Genomic DNA, 20,785 nt, shown 5'->3' with positions numbered 1-20,785 from the left:
AGAAAGCTTATCTATGATTAGTCCGAGACTAGACATTGGAAGTCAATGCATGTCACTGTGTGAAAAGACAAAGGGGGACATGTTGGGGATGAACCTTTCGTAGGTGACCTTTAAATCCTTTCTTGCTCTTGTCTCAGTATTAAAAAGACGCTAGGTTTGACACATCGAGCTACAGCTGACCTTCTCGATCTCATCTCCCTCTGTCTCCCTCCTACTGACTGCTCGCCTTTCACTGGCAGGGAATTAGCACAGAAATTAAAAGCTCTAAAAAAATCTGGACCATACAGACTAATGAGACTAATTAAGATGCAGAGCAAAACTCCACCTCCACTTAAACCGATCGACCTTTGGCAAGCTATTTCCGAGGCCTAGGAGTGTGTGCGATATTGAAATCTTGACTAAAGTAACTTTGACAGCATGATGGCAAAAATAATGTTAATGAGGATGTTGTAACTTCAGTCAGAACTCAAACAGCAGAAAGCACAAAACCCTGATTTTGGGTAAAAAGATCTGTCTCAAATCTGGTAAATATCTTCCTCCTGTTTACACCTAGTCGTCTGAACCCAGATTGTGTCTCAGTAGGATTTTATCACACGTTTACCCTTGTAGTCAAAAGTGTCATCAGGATTCACGTCCTCATTTGTGAATGCTAATAAATACCAAGAAATTCTATCACATATCTCAAAGTCTTGCCCTCATGGTAGTACTGCATTTTTGAGCTGTTTGTATCTAGGCTGGCTTTATGGTTGTATGGACTGTCAATTTATCGTTGTAACTTGCATTGGATCCTCCCTTTTGTGTCCCAGCATTACAAAAGACAGTTCCCTTTCCAGGGGAACTCTACATTGCATCACACTTGACACTTTGGGAACACCCGTTGATGGAAACAGTGTCTGAATATGTATGAAATCATGCCTCAGTCAGGTGACGAAGCAGAAACGTGTCACGAATAATAAATAAGGCACCCACAAAATATGTCATTCAGCTTCTTTGTTTTCAGGAAGCACATGTCTGTGTACTATATGTGATTGTCTGACCTATTGTCTGTCACATTGTTTGTCAAAAAAAAGGAGAAACTAATGAGCAATAGGGGTTTCAGAGGTTGTGTCTTTCCATGCTCCCGTTTTCTCACCCAAATCATGAGCATCTCAGATGGATCTGGAGAAAGAACAAGAGACGGGTGAGTCCCTTTCATTTGCTCTTTCCTCCAGTTCTGAGTCTCCAGTCCCAGCGGTAGCTCGCAGTATGATTTCTTCCCTGGGACTGGTAAATCAACCCGTCGCCTCCAACTCTAAGGAGACGGAGGAGCTAGCATAACCCGTGCGGCTCTCTGAATCCTATAAAGAGCTGTTAGAGGTTGCTCTGTTTTCAGAACGGGGTTTGTCAAACCTGCTGCTGGTGGTAAGTCTGCTTTGACCAACTCTGAGTATGGTTTTCAGGCAGTGTGGGTTATGAGTGGCCCTGAGTGGGTACCAATTCCTAGGCATCTCTCAACCGAGTTTGGGAGAACATTTTCAATATTAGAGCTTTATCCACAAGGAAGTGTACATTATAATACGTGTCTATTCTTTTGTGGTATACAGATTGCCAGTAGAACCAGTAACTGAGGTGTTGGAATTCTACAGGGGCGCATTCAAGCAAACTTAGCTGGTTACATTCGAGGGTGTGGTTTCTTCTAAGCCATTACCCGAGAGTGTGCTGTAAGACGAGACATTCTATGTTTGTTCAAGAAGTGTTTTTGGGCATATATACTTCACAGACATTTTTTGACAGACATGGTTCAGTATGGAATAGTGGGTATTCTTGTTCCCAAAGCGTCAAGCATGATGCAACATAGAGTTCCCTTGTAAAGGGAACGTCTGGGTTATGTATGAAACCCTGTTCCTTGACAAGGGATCGAGACGTTACGCCTCGTTGGCCATACTTTGTCATGCCTGCAAATTGCGTCTTCCTTCAAAAAAATAGAAGCTGAATGACGTAGTTTGTGGGTGCCTTATATAGTCGTTGCGACATGTTTCTACTTCGTCACCTGACTGAGGCAGGCCAATCTGATTGGCGTGATTTCATGCGTATTCAGACACAGTTTCCGCCAAGGGGCATTCCCAAAGCATCAAGTGAAAAGCAACATCGCGTTCCCTTCTCAGGGAACAGGTTTACATACATAACCTAGATGTTACTATGTCAAAAAAATTTGATTTTCCTTAAGGCGAGTGCACAATACATGATTTTAGCCCTGATTTCCAGGTAGCTGAATTATTTTGGCACTCTGCAATTACTCACAGTGTGCTCCTGCTTGTGTAGTGTGAAGCATCCAGTGTTGCAATTTTCTCAGTCTGCGAGTTATCTGTCCTATTTTAAACTATACTATGTTGTATCATTTTTTACTGAATATGTTTATTTTTATTATTCTGAATATGCTTGCTTGCTCACTGTTTTTAGACTGGTGCTGTAATCTGTGAATTTCCCTCTGGAATTAATTAAGCTTTCTATGTGTCTATCTGTCTGTCTGTCTGTCTGTCTATCTACCTATTGGTCTACCTATCATGCCAATACTTTCAAGTATTTTGATGTTCTCTGCAATTAATCATGTAGTACAAATGAGTAGTGAGTAACAGTCAATGGGAGTCTGAGGGGAAATCAAAATCATCTGCTGTCATGTGCAGCAGATCCCTGAATCCAGTTTTTCATTGATTTATTTGAATTGGACAACAAGTGCAAAATGTACACACAATAATAATGCTTTTATAAGAACTAATTTGCCCTGTCAAAACCACATGGTTGTCAGAAACTGCAATAATATACACGAACGTGATTCCTGTTGAATCAGAAGAAAATTCCTTTGTGTTGGTGCACTTTGAAATTAATGATTTGATTATTCCAAGAAAGTGAAGTATTATCTGTACAAACAGGGTTTTACTTACCACAGCACAATACAGCCATACTGGGCACTCAGGTTAATATTTTTAATGAAATAGTTGCATGTCTTCACCATGATAAAACATTTATATCCACACAGCTATTAATTAACACATCAGGACAAGTTTCCAGCAGGTGTAATTGTATCATACAGGGGGAAATAAAGACATTTTTGGATGATATATTTATTTATAAAATATGATATTGTGGTGTATCCAAATCTAAAACCAGCATCAGCTTTCAAAATATTTAAATGTCTGTCCAGGTAAACAGATTACCCTTGAGTGACTGGAAAAACAGTCCAGATTTTGGGCTGGAAGATTATCAGTGTAGACAGAGAAACACTTACATTATCAATCTGGATGGAAAAAACATTACAGAGTAGCACCTGGAAAGGATGGAATTACCATAGTGTCCAAGGTAAAACCAATAGCTTCTGAAGAGCATGCCATCTAGCATGCCAACACTTCACACACTTGCTTTTTTGAAGTGGTACATCGTAAGTCTATGACGTAACCACTTCTAAAAAGCAAGAGTGTAAAGTGTTGGGATGCTAGACTGTCATTGACCATGCTTATTGAATTAACAAATAGACTTTCTACAGCCTAGAATTTTTTGCGTACTCTTTTCAATGTCGAAGTGGTAGCACAGTGATTAAGATGTTGGACTACTGATCGGAAGGTTGTGGCTCAGGTGGTAGAGCAGGTTGCCCACTAATTGTAGGGTTGGTGGTTCGATTCCTGACCCACATGACTCCACATACCGATGTGTCCTTGGGCAAGGCACTGAACCACAAGTTGCTCCCAATGGCAAGTTAGTGCCTTGCATGGCAGTGCTGCTACAGCTGGAGTGTGAGTGTGTTTGAATGGGTGAATGAGAACCAGTGTAAAGCGCTTTGGATAAAAGCGCTATAAAAGTGCAGACCATTTACCATTTGTGAGTTTAAATCCCTGCACCTCCAAGCTCCACTGCTGGGCCCTTGAGCAAGACCCTTAACCCTCAACTGCTCAGTTGTATAAATGTAAGTTGTTCTGAATAAGGGCATCTGTCAAATGCTACTAAAAAATATGGCATAAAACAGTTTTTTTCTTCACAATAAAAAAATTTTCGCAAGTGTTTTGAAATCTCTGATATTTACCGACACCGGAAGAAAGCCCCACTCACTTTCCCCAATCTTACATGCTCTAGGCTGGACTCACATTACGCCTTCCCTTTCTGTCGCAGTAAATAGAGAATGTTTTGAGTCCATTCATGTGAAATATTAATGCATCACTGTAACTCTGACATTATAGTTGACTCATATAGTCAGTATAAACTATATAAAAAAGATTACACAGGCCTATAAAGATGCATCAAATGTAACACTTTACAAATAATATTAATGTGATTAAGTGATTAAATATCCAACATCCAAAAATGCAAAAATCCAGATGAGTTTTTCATTGCCGCTGCCATCAAGCAGTTCCTGACTGCACAGCTATTAATATTATTAATCCCTCCCCTTCTCGTCTTCAACTTGAAATGGTGGAAATGGCTCATTTATCTGCTTGTTTAGGCCATCATTTCTGGAAGATTAAATCATTTATCATGATTTTTACACTAGTAAATTGAGAGCAGGAAAAGAGATCAATATATAGCCTGATGCAACACAACAATTGCCCATATATTGGACACTAAAATATGTATATCGGCTAGAAAACGAACAGATTATTTGATAATAGAGGGTGTGTCTCATAGCATGGATGAAATAGCATGGTAGTTTCATTCCTATATATTTCAAAGTTGGCAGCATTTTTAAGTCTCAGTTCTGTCTGGTCCTATATTATCATTTATACAAATACATGATCTGTTTTTTTAGTAAGTCCGATTTGCTTTCATGACAGCACGTCTCATTCACAATTACATTCTAACCCTACAGCAACAAAGCCCTTTCCATTATAAAGCCAGTTCTGATGCTCAGCAATTCTTAATCACTCTTTAAAATGGTGTTTAAAAAAATAGTAGTTCTGATTACACAAAATTAATGCCTGAAAAAAAAATATTTACTGCTTTTCCATTTTCTTCCACCTAAATGTCACAATTTAATTAAAGGGGTAAAAAGGTGTACACTACACTCATTTGGCTAAGGATACCACATGCCTCTATTATTTGAATAACATAAACAGAAAATTTGGAACACTCTCCTAACCAAAAAATATAAAACATTCTCTCATCTGTCCTTTTGTGTAATTTGTACTTTGATTGGATAATGTGTCCTTAGTCTGTCTACGTTTAATTTCTCCTCTAAAGAATTTTGGGGAAAACATTTTTTACTCCGGATTCCTGAGTAAAAAATCCACCTTGTTCATGTACACTACACTTGCCACTGTATTTCAAACTCACCTTCTAATCACTGCTGATGACGTGATACTGATGTGTCAACAAAGCAAGCTAAAAAACATCTAGTGGGTGTGACACTGTGTGTAATCACCTGACATGACTGTCACTGATAGGCTGCGTGAATAATCTACAGTCTGGGCTATAAAGAAATCAACCCCAGCAGTGCTTCTTGATTCTTCATACCATTCTGTTTGTTTTTCTTATGACTACTTGACCAAAACAATCTGCCACAAGACATCAGTAAACTGCAAATGATGAAAAATAATTTAGCATTTTGTTGATCATACTGTGATCACATCTCAGAGGCATTGTGATTGTCTCTGAGATGTTATGACCCCCTGACACCTGATTTATATTTTTTAGATGAAGTAGATTTTAACATGAATAAAGGAAAGACATCAGACCATACGATAGATTCCGAGCAAATCTTGCATTCAGTACAAACTGTTGCTACTAACACACAAAGTTTCACGTGGCCTGATAACACAATGTTTGTCCCACCCACTTGCTGCGTCCTATCCGCTGTTTTATTTCTGCTCTGTTCACTCTGGCTCGCTCTCTTTCAGGAACTAAGATAAACAGGGAAGTGTTTTTTTGCTATTTGTATGTTGTTGTTTTTTTACTTTTTGTTGGTTTTGTTTTTTTTTTAAATATTTTTCTTGTTATTATTCAAACATTTATCATCATTTGTTTTTGTTTTTTTTATTGTTTTTAAACCACTTATACTATTTACTGTATTTGGTACATAAATACAAAAAAGTCAACATAATTGATAAAATTGTAAAAGAAAAAATAAATAAAACAAAATAAAAATGTCCTTTATATATGTAGAGAAATGAAACCTTCCATTTAATGTGCAAACCAATTTCAGTTATTTATTTGTTGATTATAAAAATATATATATTTATGTATTCACGTATTTGACTTTGTTTAAATAATAATAATAATAATAATAATAATAATAATAATAATAATAATAATAATAATAATAATATTTGGAATTATTATTATTTCTGTTGTTGTTGTTGTTGTTGTTGCTGCTGTTGTTGTTCTTGTTGCTGTTGTTATTTATTTTTGGTGGATAGCCATTTGTTTAACCAAGACAACCAAGTTGACAACATCTTTATACTGCAAACATTTGAAAACATCTACAAAACGTGAGACTTTCTCCGAGTCTCAACCTGCAGGACACTGGGGAAATCTTGACCTACACTCACATATTCTCTCCTGCATCTGAGGGACACTAATCTGCAAAGACCACCCAGAGGAAAATTCATGTCTTACCTTCTGACGGATCTCCTCCTCCATTTTGACGGGCGAGCCGAACTCGGCCACCTGGCGCACACCCTCGCTGGCATATCCTCCGTATTCCCACAGCACGTAACTCCTGGAGTGAGAGGCGCCGATCAGAGCTGACCAGTGATTGGCTCGCCCTGTTAGAAACAAAAATAAACCATCAGAAATGCAGCAATTGGATTTGATTTAATTAACAGTTGTTAAAAGCACCTGCATCGAAGTTCCTTACGCATCCCATCATGCTGTCAAAAACTGAATACTGAAATAAAATGGAAAACATTTAAATATAATAATAATAATCATATAATATTCTGATTACAAATACAGACTCAGGAAGTGCATAATGCTGGATGCCATCAACATTGCAGAAGTGTAGGGGATAAAATATCTGGTTAGGAAACCTGCTAGAATGTGTTTGACCTATTTGGGAAAATTGTTCTTAGCTCAGGTCATCATAATGATTCACAGCAATCATATGATCATTATCTGATTTTAGCTGTTGCCTGATTATTCAAGCAATCATGTAAACTGCAAACAAAGATACTGTATGCATTTTGAATTTTACACCCTGTGCTTCTTCTTCTGTCGGTTTATTAGCAGGCTATGTTGTGTACTTTAAAAGAAATTTAATTATTAACTGACTTATATAAAGTGTTGTTTTTTTTTTTCATTTTCAAATATTATATAAATAATATTTTGCAATTTACTTCATTACAACACCATTTATTCTCCTGTATCTGCATTGTATCCTGATTAAGATTTTACTCACATGCATTCAAAAGCTTCTTTCATTAGCCTGATTGCTTGTTAATATGTGAATACAATAACATTCAACTGCATTTTGTGTTCTTCCTAGTTTATAATTTTATGCAAACGTTGTCAGAAGTTTTAACCAAATGCATTTTCTGGTGTTAAATGTATACAAATATGCGTCTCACCTCCTGAAGTGATTTAAATCTGTTTTTAACCCTTTTACGTATGATGTCCATACTCACAGAATGTTAATTTAGGCCTGTTTCAAAAATATACTGTATATGATGAAGTCGTATCTCCAAATCACACTAGTGGTATATACAGTTCCCTCCAATACTATTGGAATGGCATTTTTTTTTAGCTTTTATTTCCTGGTATTTATATGTAGATGTGTTAAACGACATAGAACATATCCCCTTTTGTATCAGACCACCCAATATGTTGGCAAGCAAAACTATTGGAACGTGTGACTGACAGGTGTTACCTGTTACCCAAGCTTGTCCTGTACCCAGCTCTGAACAACTTCACTTTGTTTTAGCCTTCAGTTTCAACTCTGAAGACTGCATTTGTTGTTTAAATTAGAGGCACTGCACAAACATTGCGCATAACCAGAGCAAGAAGGAAACCACTTGTGGACTGAGCAACAGACACTGAATGGGTCAGCCGAGGAAAACAACAGCAGCTGATGACAAACATTTTGAGAGCAAAAGTCAGTCCACAAAGCAGGGGTGAAGGGATCACAACCCACCATTTGAAGAAGACAGTGAGCAGAAATATAGTGGCCGTACCACAAGATCCAAATCACTCATCAGCAGTAAAAATCGGAAAGCCTGATTGGAATTCGCGATGAGCCACAAAAGTTCTGGAACTCTGGTTAACCTCTATCAAAGTGATGGAAAAGCCAAAGTGTGGAGAAAGAAAGGATCTGCTCATGATCCAAAACATACAAGCTCATCTGTGAAACATGGTGGAGGTAGTTTCATGGCTTGGGCTTGCACGGCTGCTTCTGGAACAGGCTCACTAATCTTTATTGATGATGTAACTCATGATGGTAGCAGCAGAATTATTGCAAACATTTGCAGGAACATTTTTTCTGCCAATTTACAGAGAAATGCATCCAGATTAATTGGGAGGAACTTTAACATGCAGCAAGACAATGACCCAAAAAGCACTGCCAACACAATAAAGGACTTTATCTGAGGAAAAAGTGGAAGGTTTTAGACTCAATTCCCAATTTAACCCAATTGAGCTGCATTTCACCTCCTGAAGATAAGACTGAAACCCCGTGAAACAAACAACAACTGAAAGAGGCTGCAGTATAAACCTGGAAAAGCAAGACAAAATAAGAAAGCAACAATTTGGTGATGAGTTGCAGGCTTGATGCAGTTATTGCAAGCAAGGGATATGCAACCAAATATTAAGTGTTTACTTGAATTTACTTCAAGACTTATCTGTTCCTATACTTTTGCTTGCATAAAAATTGGGTGGTCTGGTATAAAATGTGTTACGTTGTTTAACACATCTAGATGTAAATACTAGGAAATAAAAGCTAAAATCCTAAATCATCTCATACCCATTATCCTTTTTTTCCAGACTTCATACTTTAAGTGCACATCTGCTGTATTTGCTAAGAAACATGTATTTTCAATAATTGTCAACACCAAAAAAAAAATGTTGAGCTGTTATCTCTAAATGGAAAAACTCAGCACAGTAGTGAACCTTCCCAGAAGTGGCTGACCTTCCAAAATTCCTCCAAGAGTACAGCAATGACTCATCCAGGAAGTCACAAAAGAGCCAAGAACCACATCAAAGGAACTACAGGCCTCTATTGCATCAGTAAAGGTCACTGTTCATGACTTCCCTATCAGAATCGCACTGGGCAAAAATGGCATCCATGGATGAGCAGCGAGGTGAAAAACACTGCTAACCCAGAAGAACATTAAGGCTCATCTGAATTTTGCCAAAACACACCTTGATGATCCTCAAACATTTTGGAAGATTTTTTTGGTAGATTGGTGAGTCAAAAGTCGAACTGTTTAGAAGACAGGTGTCTCGTTTCATCTGGCATAAACCAAACACAGAATTCCACATAAAGAACATCACACTATGGTCAAGCATGGTGGTGGAAGTGTGATGGTGTGGGGATGCTTTGCTGCTTCAGGGCCTGGGCAACTTGCAATAATTGAGGGAAAAATTAATTCTGCTCTCTACCAGAAAATCCTAAAGGAGAATGTCCATTCTTCAGTCCGCTGAAACTCAATTATGCAGCAAGACAATGATCCAAAACATAGGAGTAAGTCCTAGTCTGATCTCCAGTTATCGGAAGTGTTTGGTTGCAGTTATTGCTGCTAAAGGTGGCACAACCAGATTTTTAGTTTAAGAAGGCAATTAGTTTTTCACATTGCTGATAGGTGTTGGATAACATTTTTTTTTTGCTTCAATAAAACAAAAACAAAAAATTAAAACTGTATTGTGTGTTTACTCAGGTTGCCATCATTTGAAGTTTTCATTGAAGAACCAAAACTATTTAGTATGAGATATGCACAAAAACAGAAGAAATCAGCAAATACATTTTGACAGCATTGTATTTACAAGGATTTTTCAGCAGTAATGTTTTACCCCATTTTACTCCTCTGATGTCCTTTGATGCCTTCTATCTGTTTTAGTGAGTTTCAGAAAAAGAAAAAAAGTTTTTTCAGTTAAATTATTGAGTAATTAAACCATATAAAATTAGGATATGCAAGAATCATAAAAAGACCGGGTGTAAAAAATTGTTTACCTGATTTTCAGCTGGTATTATTGTTCTTTAAAAATATGGGATCTTTATTTTAATGTTTTAATATATATCGCTAAGTAAGAAATATAGCACTTAGGGTCATGCTGTTAAGGGAAAATAATCAACGACATAGTTGTGACATGCACCCCAAAGCAAAGCGGTGTTACTGCTATCACCATAAAGTAGATTATTTTCCTATAACTGCATGTCCCAGAATGTGTTTAATACAAAAATATTACACATTAAAGTACTTTTTATCCATTTATTGTTACATTTAATGTTGTGGACTGTTACAAAGAACTAACGTTGGAGACTCCTTCCATAAACACCTAAAAGAACACATCTCCATATCAACTATGGATTTTTTCAAATCCGTCCATCAAACAAGTCCATCTGAATGAGTTGTTACTACAGAAACCATAAAGTATCAGACCAAGTGCATTAATATAAATGTTTATGATATCACACCCCTCATAATGATGAAGCTTGTTAAGAATATTTCCCCATAATGAAACACACACACACACACACACACACACACACACACACACACACACACACAAATATTAGAATAAACAGGGCTGCTATTATTTTACTAATTGATAGTCCATATGCAAGAACAGCAGACTCACACACACACACAACCTAAATGATTATATTGATTATATCTAGCACTACATAATGATTTTTCAAAATGATCTCTAATATCCTGGTCAGTGGTCCTGTTCTCGCTACAGGATTTCTCCTCTCTCAACTGTCTCCTTTTCTCTTGTTGTTGTCCCTCAGCAAACAACTGACCGTATGCTTGCTTTCTCTCTCACACACACACACACACACACACACACACACACACACACACACACACACACACACACACACACACACACACACACATATATCTGTAATGACTAGGAGGGAGGCAGAGCTCCCAATTCCTCTCTTCATAATCACCCATACGGGAGGCATAATTATGAGATGAGCTATTATTTGATTACACATTAGCTCACTGTTTACTAGTGAACACAGGAATAAGCCATTTTATGCTCTGGAGCTGTTACAATGCTGTTTTAACAGGCCTTCGATGATAAAATGGGAGACAAATAATGTTTTGTCTTTAACGTTGCTTCTATAACACTTGCTTCTAAAAAAACAGCTTTAAAATAGCACGTGAAGATGCACAGAATTATGAAAAGCAACAGGAAAATACTTCAAGATGCTACATAGCTTTAATAGCCTGCTATATCTACATGTAACTTTGTTTTTCTGCAAGCTAGTTAGAATTCTTAGGGCCATTTCCCAGGGTCCTATGTGCCCCAGTTCAATATTCTGTTAACATACACTGAGTAAACGTTACCAGAGGTTTTATGTAGTCAGAACTCATTTTCCCAGGACCCTATTAACTTACACCAAAGACTAATTTAAATGTCCATCGGTCATTCTCATTTGAAATTTATGAAAGGTATGAACTTGAAAATGAACTAGGTTGGACACCCTGAACCATCATTTGTGCTGCTCTAAAAATAGATGTTAGTCTACATTCGTACGGTTCAACTCCATGCATGAGCAATAGTGAAAGGTATACACAAAACTGAAGAAATGCCATACTGTAGCCTGTAAACACAGTAAACATTCACAAAAATAACAAAATGTTAAGTTTGAACATGTCCCAGCTTTCACTAATACTGAAGCCTAACTCCAGCTTTGAATCACCATGTGTTCATTATGTGCCATATAAGTCTGGGGAACATACATACACTCTCGTTTTCATGCTAGCTAGTTGGCAGCTAGTTAGCTAGTAAAGTTAACAACAAAGCACTTACTATTGAGACTTTTCCCCCCAAATATTTAGTTTGATGCTGAAAATGGGACGATTTAGTACTCTTCACCATAGCTGTAAGGTCTGCTTTGATACTACAATCACAAACAAATGTGCATAACATCAATTTTCAAGTATGTTTGCTAATTATTAGCAATCTGACCATTTTACAAATGGTCCTTTTATCGTTCCTTTTATCAACACAACACTGCACATTTAATGTGTTTGGTGTTCCATATTGAATTATTTTATGGTCCTTAAACAGACCATAGTGTTCTGTTTTTCTTTTACTAATTTGTTAAACATCACAGCATAGCTAGTCATTAGCATGTATGTCATTAGGAATTATTCCTGCATGAAGAGTTGAAGATGGATGATTTTCAAATACATCCTAGGAAAAGTTAACTCAAACTAAATATTGGTTAGCAATATTGTGAGTGGATTAATAACAATAAAAAACAACAATAAGATAATTTTCTCTGCTTAGGAAAGTAACATGTTTACATTACAAACTCATAGCGCTGTTACTTCATTCTATGGCAGCATAAAATTATTCATATTTCATTAATAGTTATTTAATATATTCATGCATTTAAAATGTGTAGAGAAAGTTTCATACCTAATGTTTGCCTTAACAATTAGTGCACAATAATGTTTTTTTTAATCTCATAAGTCAAATTGGTTATTTCATTCTGATTATACATTTTTTGTACTATAAAATTACTCAAAATATATAACAGTCCTATTTACCTATATCAATATATAATTACATACAGTTTATATTAAAATCAATTCATAGTTGATTTTAACTATCAAGTTATAGTTAATTTTATTAAACTCAAAAGTAAATTTAACAAATGCAGGATACTTCATCAATAATGTAAGTCTACATTATTACAGTTGAGGGCAAAAGTTCGTGCCTCCCACAGTTTTAATGGGAAAAAGGAAACTTTATGTCTATTTGTACAATATATATGAAACATTGACTTTTGAAATATGTAAAACAATAATAAAATGTGGGTGTGTCTTGCAACAAGACTATAATCTAAAACAAATCTAAAAAATTCTTTGAAAATTTTGCTTTCTGAGTCTTTGGCTGATAAGTCTCCTGACCACAACCAAGAGGATCTAAACTAATATAACTACAAGGTGTCTGAAAATTGTTTTTGAACTTCATCCAATATAAAAAGTCAATCAGGACGTGTAGAAATGCTAGGATTGTCCCATTGTACAGAGAAACACATTATGGTTTTTTTTTTTCCGAAAACCAAGTTTTGACAAGTTTTCTCGTCTTCACACGGCCACCTAGATTACTCATCATCGCACCCTGTGATTTCTTTCCTTCAGATGTTGTCAAAGATGTGTGTACAACACTCTGTTGAGAGACAATGATGATATTAAGGCAAGAATCAAAGCTGCTATTGAAAGCATTGACGTGGATAGGTTGCAGCATACTATATGTTTTGTACGCCACTGATGGTGCTTATTGAATTTGGTAACTAGGGTTTGGTAAAGATAATTTTCGGATACTGGATATACAGATTATAGGGATAGAGAGTATTAAAAAATAATTTATCACATTTAGAATGGAAAACACAAACTTTTGAACCTTGACTCTTTTCATTCTTAATACCTTAAGATATAAAAGTCAACTATTTTAAGAAAAACCTATGAATCCTAATGCACTAAATGTCCTGCTGGTGTAAAGTTTTTTAACATCTTCATTTAGTTCCATGGGCGTGCATACGTCTGCACTCTAATATATCTATTAAGCTAGATAGTTCTTAGAAAGCAGATGCTACTATTTGACATCAATGACATTGTGCGAAATGTATGAAAAATCACGCTGCAAGTGTGTATGAAACACTCACGGGGATAATCTTTGGGATGCACTTTCTCACTCCAGTTCCCATAGAAGGTGAGACGGTACTTGGCTGTTCCACACGCGCAGCACTCCTGCAGAGGCTTCTCTGTGGTTCTGAGACGATCTGCAGAACAAGAGCTGTAGATTAGTTACAGACCAGGCTGACACGAGGTCTCACACAGCCGAGCACATGTGCACATACACACCCCTGCGCCAGTCTGCACGAGATGCACACACATGGTACAATGGGCCAGGAAAATTACACTGAATTGTCCAAAGAAAAAAATGTAATTATAAGGTTCTAGTTGCAAAGCTGAGGCGCACTTTTGTAATTACCTTTCTCGCACAGCCTCCTGGTGAGAGAGCCCTCATCCTGGAAGGATATTATCTTTCTCTGTACCACGCTCGCCCTGTAAAGAAAGAGTAAAAAAGGTTACACTGCTTTCACATATTACTCCAGATTTATCTGAGACAAAACGCCTCCGTTCTGAGAACAGATGCTTGCTGAAGCATTGAGAACATTCATGCTGTATTTCTTGGTTTAAACAGACAACTATAAAGCTAGAAGTCACAACTGACTCATCTTAGAAAACACTTACAGTAAAGTAACACAAGTAATAATAATAATTATACTAATAATCACATGACTCATGTGAAATGTACACATTTGAGTTCTTAAGTGTCACACATTTACTTGCAATTTACTTGCAATTTCCGGTTGAAATGTGATGGTGAAATGCACCCTTTTATTTTCTCACATGATCACATATTACTTCAGCACATGAAATGCATGAGATTTTTTTCCATACTCGAATGACATCTGATAAATAACTGCAGAAACACTAGAGACTGATCAGTGTCTGTGCCTTATCTCAGATTAATGGCGACCAAAACCCAAGTGAAAGCGCTTCTCTTTTCCCAAAGCTATCACCACATACAGTACCTCCCACGTCTAGAAATGTCAAGTCCCCACTGACCTCCGTGTCCCAAATGGCTTCTTATGAAATGAGTTACTTTTTGGTGTTTATATATATTTTGTAAAGTGCACCCTGGGGTTTAGGAACGTGTTGCTTAAATATCACTAAGTGTTACTCTTTACTAATTAAATAGTCGTGCCATAACTTACCAATTGGAGATTAGTTCATTGGGAGCATAATTAATTATACAGTTGCACAGACTTATTTTTTTTATTTTTATTGGTAAAAAGAAAAAGAAAGGTTTGGAGGAAATTTGGACTGAGCCAATGCAGATGTCTCTGAATCTCTGAACTCCATTTGGCACATGCTCATTTTTTAAATTATTAATGAAACATCAACTGAATCTCTCTTGGCACTATGCGTCATGGTTTATTCTCCCGGTCTCAGTGTAGCGGCATGGCCTCTGAATCTAACAGTACCTGTGTAGCCTTGGTGCCTTTCAGTCTCACTGAAGGAAGTATTCCCTCCGTGCCTGTCAGTACCCGTGTAGGGGGCGTGGCCTCTGCGCCTTTCAGTGAAGGAGGTTTGGCCCTTCAAAGTAGGAGGTGTGGCCTCTGTGACTGTCAGTACTGTGCAGGAGGTGTGGCCTGTGCCTTTTAGTTGATGAGGTGTGGCCACTGTACCTGTCACTATCTGTTCAGGAGGTGTGGCCTCTGAGTGAAGGAGGCATGGCCTCTGCATCTGTCGGTACCTTTATAGGAGGTGTGGCCTCTGTGCATCTCAGTACCTGCTAGGCGGTGTCTAGGTAGAATTTTATGTAGAATTTATACTGTAGTCAGTCTGTAATTTGGGAAATTTGTTTGTTTTTGGGAAAATACTTAATTCATTCTCAGTAACACCTTTATTCTGGTCAGGGTCAGAGCCTATCCCTGGAACACTGTGTGAACACTGTGTGACTATCTGATGTTATTCTTCCCCCTGTCAGTCAGTGCGATACTAGCCAATCATGAGCCTCTGTGTGCACATATATATATGGAAGACGGTGGTTAGAAGGATGGCTTTCTTATGAGTGTTCAGATGTACTGTGACGTAGCATGAGCATCAATTTGTGAAGATGCGGGGAAGCATGTTCAAGCATTCACCCTGCCCATTTGTTAGCTATTATCAGAAATGCATCCTTAACTTACTTTTCCCTTGTCTTGTCCACTACTAAAGAAGAGTTTAACAGACAATTTTAGGTCCATTTCCACAACAAGGTTCACCTTCCCTGAGCCTCTTACAAATATGAGCATTCTGACACTTGCAGACTGCTGGACAACCCAGAGTTTAAAAGAATTCTGTGAAATCGCCTGATCCTTTTGAACAGCGGTTCCCAGGAGTTTAAAGCGAAACGGGATCACACACCTCCTCGCCACACCTCCAGCATGTCCACCGCATGTTAATGAAGCCTTACTGAGTTCCAGTGGAGCTGCCAATTGATATAACACACTGATACTGTGGAGAGCTGTCCATTTGCACTACTCCGCCCCACACACACACTCACCCAAGTCTTAACTTACACAAATGATAGTGGGTGTGCTGAAAAATACTGGAAATGCATTCAGCCATTAGCGCAAGCTCATTTTTGATTTCATCTCAGCTGATTTAACTTCGTTTAACATTCACACACAAAAAAGTATTCTTGTATGCAAATGAAGAGAAATCGTCGGTAAAACTAAATGGACAAGTACCAGGCTTATGAGTCGTGGTGTTGAAAATGGTAGTGCATGGCATTTTGAAAAGAACAAAACACTTGCTTATACAGTATGTTGTTTAAGGAAGATAATCAACGACATTGTGACATGATTCCTGATGCAAAGCGGTGTTATGGTTACCACAATAACAGCACATCCTGAAGTGTTTACTTCCTCGTATACCACAGGAATTTTCCAACAATTACTGGATTTTAATTTTCTTAAAGTATGACCCATCATACTTTTTACCCATTTATAGTTACATCTATATATAACGTACACAAAACAATTGTGGTTATTTTTTACATCATATTTAATTCATCAATTTCTTCTCACGTATGCTAACCGATTCAATCTGCCTGTGTGGCATTGGTGCACAAGCCAGTCGATGTCTGATCTCCTTCTTTTCTCCTGTATTGACTCCACCATGTTCAGTATTCAGCATGCGCCTTTACTTCTTAACGCTGAATGATGTGACCGCCTTCTTAATAAAGGTGGCTATTTATTTTAAACTTCTTCTCCTCTCATTCCCCCATGTGATTTCACTTGTACTGTGCAGATTTCCCCGTCAGCACCGTCCCTCACTGCAGAAACTGCAAATTTATGAGAACATTAGCGTAAAACTGTCTTGCTCAGCACATCACACCTTACAGGAGGTTTCTCCAAACGGGGGCCCGAGGGTCAAATCTGACACGCTAAAAAGGCTTTTTATTTGATGTACGAGAGAAATGCATGCGCTCAACACAAACCCAAGCCAGCTTGAACTCCTCTCATCTTCTGTAGAGTGTAGATCCAGCTAACACATCTGGCTCTAATATTGTACTTTTGTCCTCAATTTCACAAGCAGAGCTCACATCTGTAAAGCAAGTGACTCTAATCCCAAAATTCTACAGATTTTCTTTTTTTTATTCAGCAAGTTTGAAATCGATAATCAAAATTTATTCAGTGTAATGGTCCGTGTACGTTGTGTTCATTTGTTTTAGGTTTCAAATTTGCTTTTAATCACATGACTATCACGTGGATTTAATCTGGATTAGCATCATTCTCCGATTACACTCCAAATATCAAGAATGAAGTGAGGTGTTAAATTTTAAAATGTTTTGTGTGCCTGGTTAGAAGAAATGTGGAGTGAGTTGAAATGGTTATTCGATAACTAGACTACAAGGACTCACAAATACCAGCGTGGCTTTAACTAATACAGTATTTTATGCTTTAGGTTAATTTCATGCTGTCACTGTAGCTATTTGCATATTCGGTTTTTCATTTGTGTGTCAGCCTTGTAAACCCCGTCACATGGTGAAATTTTGACATTTTCCATCATACAATATATTCAATTCTGAAAACTACAGATTTTTTTAAAAAAGTGTTAAAATTACAGACAATGCTGTCAAAACTGCATATTTCCCACTGCTGACAGGAAAGAAAAAATAAAACAAAACAAAAATATGTTAAATGCTTTGCTGTTGTTTTCTGATGATACAAAATGATACAAGGTTCCCTTTCAATGGAAATCCGTGTATTATGTGGTCATTAGGACAAAATTAAATACATTTCAAAGTTTGAGAAAAATATTTTTTTTAACATTTTCAGGCATGTGTACAAAAAAAATCAAACAAAAATCACAATCCTGCAACGTGCCACACATTTCAGCCAAATTGCAAACATGCAAAATGTTTTGCACAGCTTTAAAAATGCAAATTATTCACTACTTCACTATATCATTAATGCCATGTTGCTGAGATTTATACATTTTTTATTTTATTTTTTTAAACCAATCATGTGGCAGCAGTACAATATATAAAGCAGATACAGGTCAATTCTTCAATTACCGCAGTCTCATTTACCAACAATCATCAAAGACCATGCAAAACAATTTCATGCAATTACAGTTTCGTCAGCTCAAGTAGTTTTCCCACAAAAAAAAGCATTGTGGTAAAGAGTGGTTAATTGAGTTAGATGGGCTACCAAAACAGAAGACCACGTCAATTTCCACTCCTAGGGTTAGGGTTAGGCTAACCCTAACCCTAGACTCAACCAGAGTCTTTTATGTAAGACCCAAGGACAGAAAACCAATGACTGTAGCTAAAATATTTGCCAATGGATTTTTTGTTGCAAGCATGATACACTAGATTGTCTTTCTTTTCCTATACTCTGCATCAGTACACCGTATTAATGAATAATAATATGTTAGATAACACTTTTTCGTCTAGTATGTTTGGTTTCCCAGCAACCAAAACATGGGTCTGAGATTTCACATACCTGGTGGACTATCTAATGAATTTATGATGTACATCTGTAAGTGTTTTGACCTACAAGCTACATTTTTCTATGAAAATTATGTATCTGAGAGCAAATACACGGTAACCACTGAAGAACTGCAAATAGATTTGAATTGATTTATTCTCTTTCAAATCAGAAACTACATTGCAGGTGGTGTGGGTGCTAAGAAGGATCACAGTTCTTCGTTTAATCATATTGAATATCTAGTAGTTGTAGTTCAAGGCGACCAGACATGAACTAATGAAGCGTCTCAGAAATGTCTGAGATTTTACCACATAAAGTCACCTTGACTTACAGTACAACTATTAGACTTTCCACAACTTCTGAAAAACAAAAAGGTCACATTCTCCTGGAGACCCTGAGAAGATAAAGGTACTTCATCTTGCTTTGTAGTTAGAACTAAACCACGAAGAAGAGAATGTCTTCTCTTTCCCGGAGCAGCTTTACACAGTTGCACCTCGAATCCACTATGAAAAAATCACAGATATTTCATACTGCCAGTATAATCACCCCAGGCAAATTTTACACACGTTTACCTTATGCTGTGCAGGTTGTTTCAAATTTGGGAAATTTGGAAACAGAAGCTTCCTGTTTGTCTCTTGTTTAAATTTCAGACAATTTATGCTTCAAAGTGACTGAATGTGATATCATACCAGTCTGAAAACCAGGAGACATTCTACATAAATTCCCTCCCAATCCTATGGAAAGCTTTGGAAATCATTTAAAAATCTGTAAAATTTGTGACATTTATAAGTAACATTATACAATAAACTGTAACAAAACCATCCATAAAAAAGTCATATTATTTTAAGGATACAACAAGTAATCAACAAAATCAATAAAATTCTATGAGAAAAATAACTGCTAATGACTGTGGCATGCACTACATCACTTCACCTCATCACAAGTAACGAAGCTATCTGAATGAATTAACTTACTTTAGTAATAAAACAGTATGGAGGGAGTGTGTTGTTACAGCAGCTACCTTGTTCAATTTTCTTAACACAGAAAATTCATCAAGTAGTATTGTAGTTAGTAACCTTTTATATAATTAAGCCTAGTTAGAAGTTCTGTAACAGTATTAGTTCATTGAAATGCTTAAAAAAAAAAAATTGTATTAATCGGGAAAAAATCCAATATATTAAGATGAAAGATTGATTGATTATCAAAATGACCAGTTGTAGCTGTATAATATTTACATATATTGTCATACATAAATGTATAAACTCATAGTTTATATATACTTCAGCCATTGTTTTCAGTGTTTTCTTACAATAACAGTTTCAAATTCCCAGTTTATATGTTTTTTGCATTCAACTTCCTAGTTGTCAATATCAAATGTAGTAACATTTTTGACCTCTTTGCGGGTATAAAAAGGTAGTCCATGGGTGTTGTTTCTTGATATTTCTTTCTTTATACTTAACATAATTACAATTTTTTTACAATCGCTAGGACCCATTTCTCAATACTTAGGCCACTTTTTCAAAACTCTTCACACAGTTCTCATAACCAACTTTCAGCTTGGCACACAAGTTAATTTTACTCCCAAAATGCACTAAAACTATCAAAACATTTCATATATCTCCTGATACAACTCTGACATGACGCAATGTGCTTCAATAAGTTTTATGTCATCGTTTTTGATGACCATTTCAACGACTGCAGCTTCCTGCGCATCAGTGAAAATCCTACCTCTCCGACCTGTGGGAGGTAAACGTTGGGTGCTAAGCAGAATTACAAAAACAATTACACACGAGTGGGTTTGGAGGCTTTGCTCAATGTATTTCTGAAATGTTAAGTTATGTACTTAGTACTACATGTACTACTACAGCTCTACTGTTAATAAGTTATGCTAAGATTGACACTTTAATATTGACACTGTCTGGCCTTTGTGGAGTTTTTTACATTTACATTTACATTTATTCATTTAGCAGATGCTTTAATCCAAAGCGACTTACAAATGAGGAAATACAAGCAAAGCGATTTATCAAGCGGAGAACAATACAAGTAGTGCTACAATACAAGATTTTTTATTGCGTTCTAGAGAAGCAAAGT

General features: G+C 36.8%; 1 protein-coding gene across 2 annotated transcripts in view; it reads right to left on the bottom strand.

Annotated features, from left to right (window-relative positions):
* The window catches only part of spon1b (spondin 1b), a 126,563-nt gene that overhangs the window by 80,180 nt on the left and 25,598 nt on the right, over positions 1–20,785 (bottom strand). For both annotated transcript variants that reach the window (XM_017474499.2, XM_017474498.3), the window contains exons 4-6: positions 14,137–14,210; positions 13,808–13,924; positions 6,580–6,728 (exon numbers count right to left, since the gene is read on the bottom strand). In XM_017474499.2, the coding sequence (XP_017329988.1) occupies positions 6,580–6,728; positions 13,808–13,924; positions 14,137–14,210 (340 nt within the window). The remainder of the gene's footprint in view (positions 1–6,579; positions 6,729–13,807; positions 13,925–14,136; positions 14,211–20,785) is intronic.

This window comes from Ictalurus punctatus, chromosome 8 (assembly GCF_001660625.3).
Source record: "Ictalurus punctatus breed USDA103 chromosome 8, Coco_2.0, whole genome shotgun sequence".
NCBI classification, from domain to species: domain Eukaryota; kingdom Metazoa; phylum Chordata; class Actinopteri; order Siluriformes; family Ictaluridae; genus Ictalurus; species Ictalurus punctatus.
This window is presented reverse-complemented; position numbering and strand designations above follow the sequence as displayed.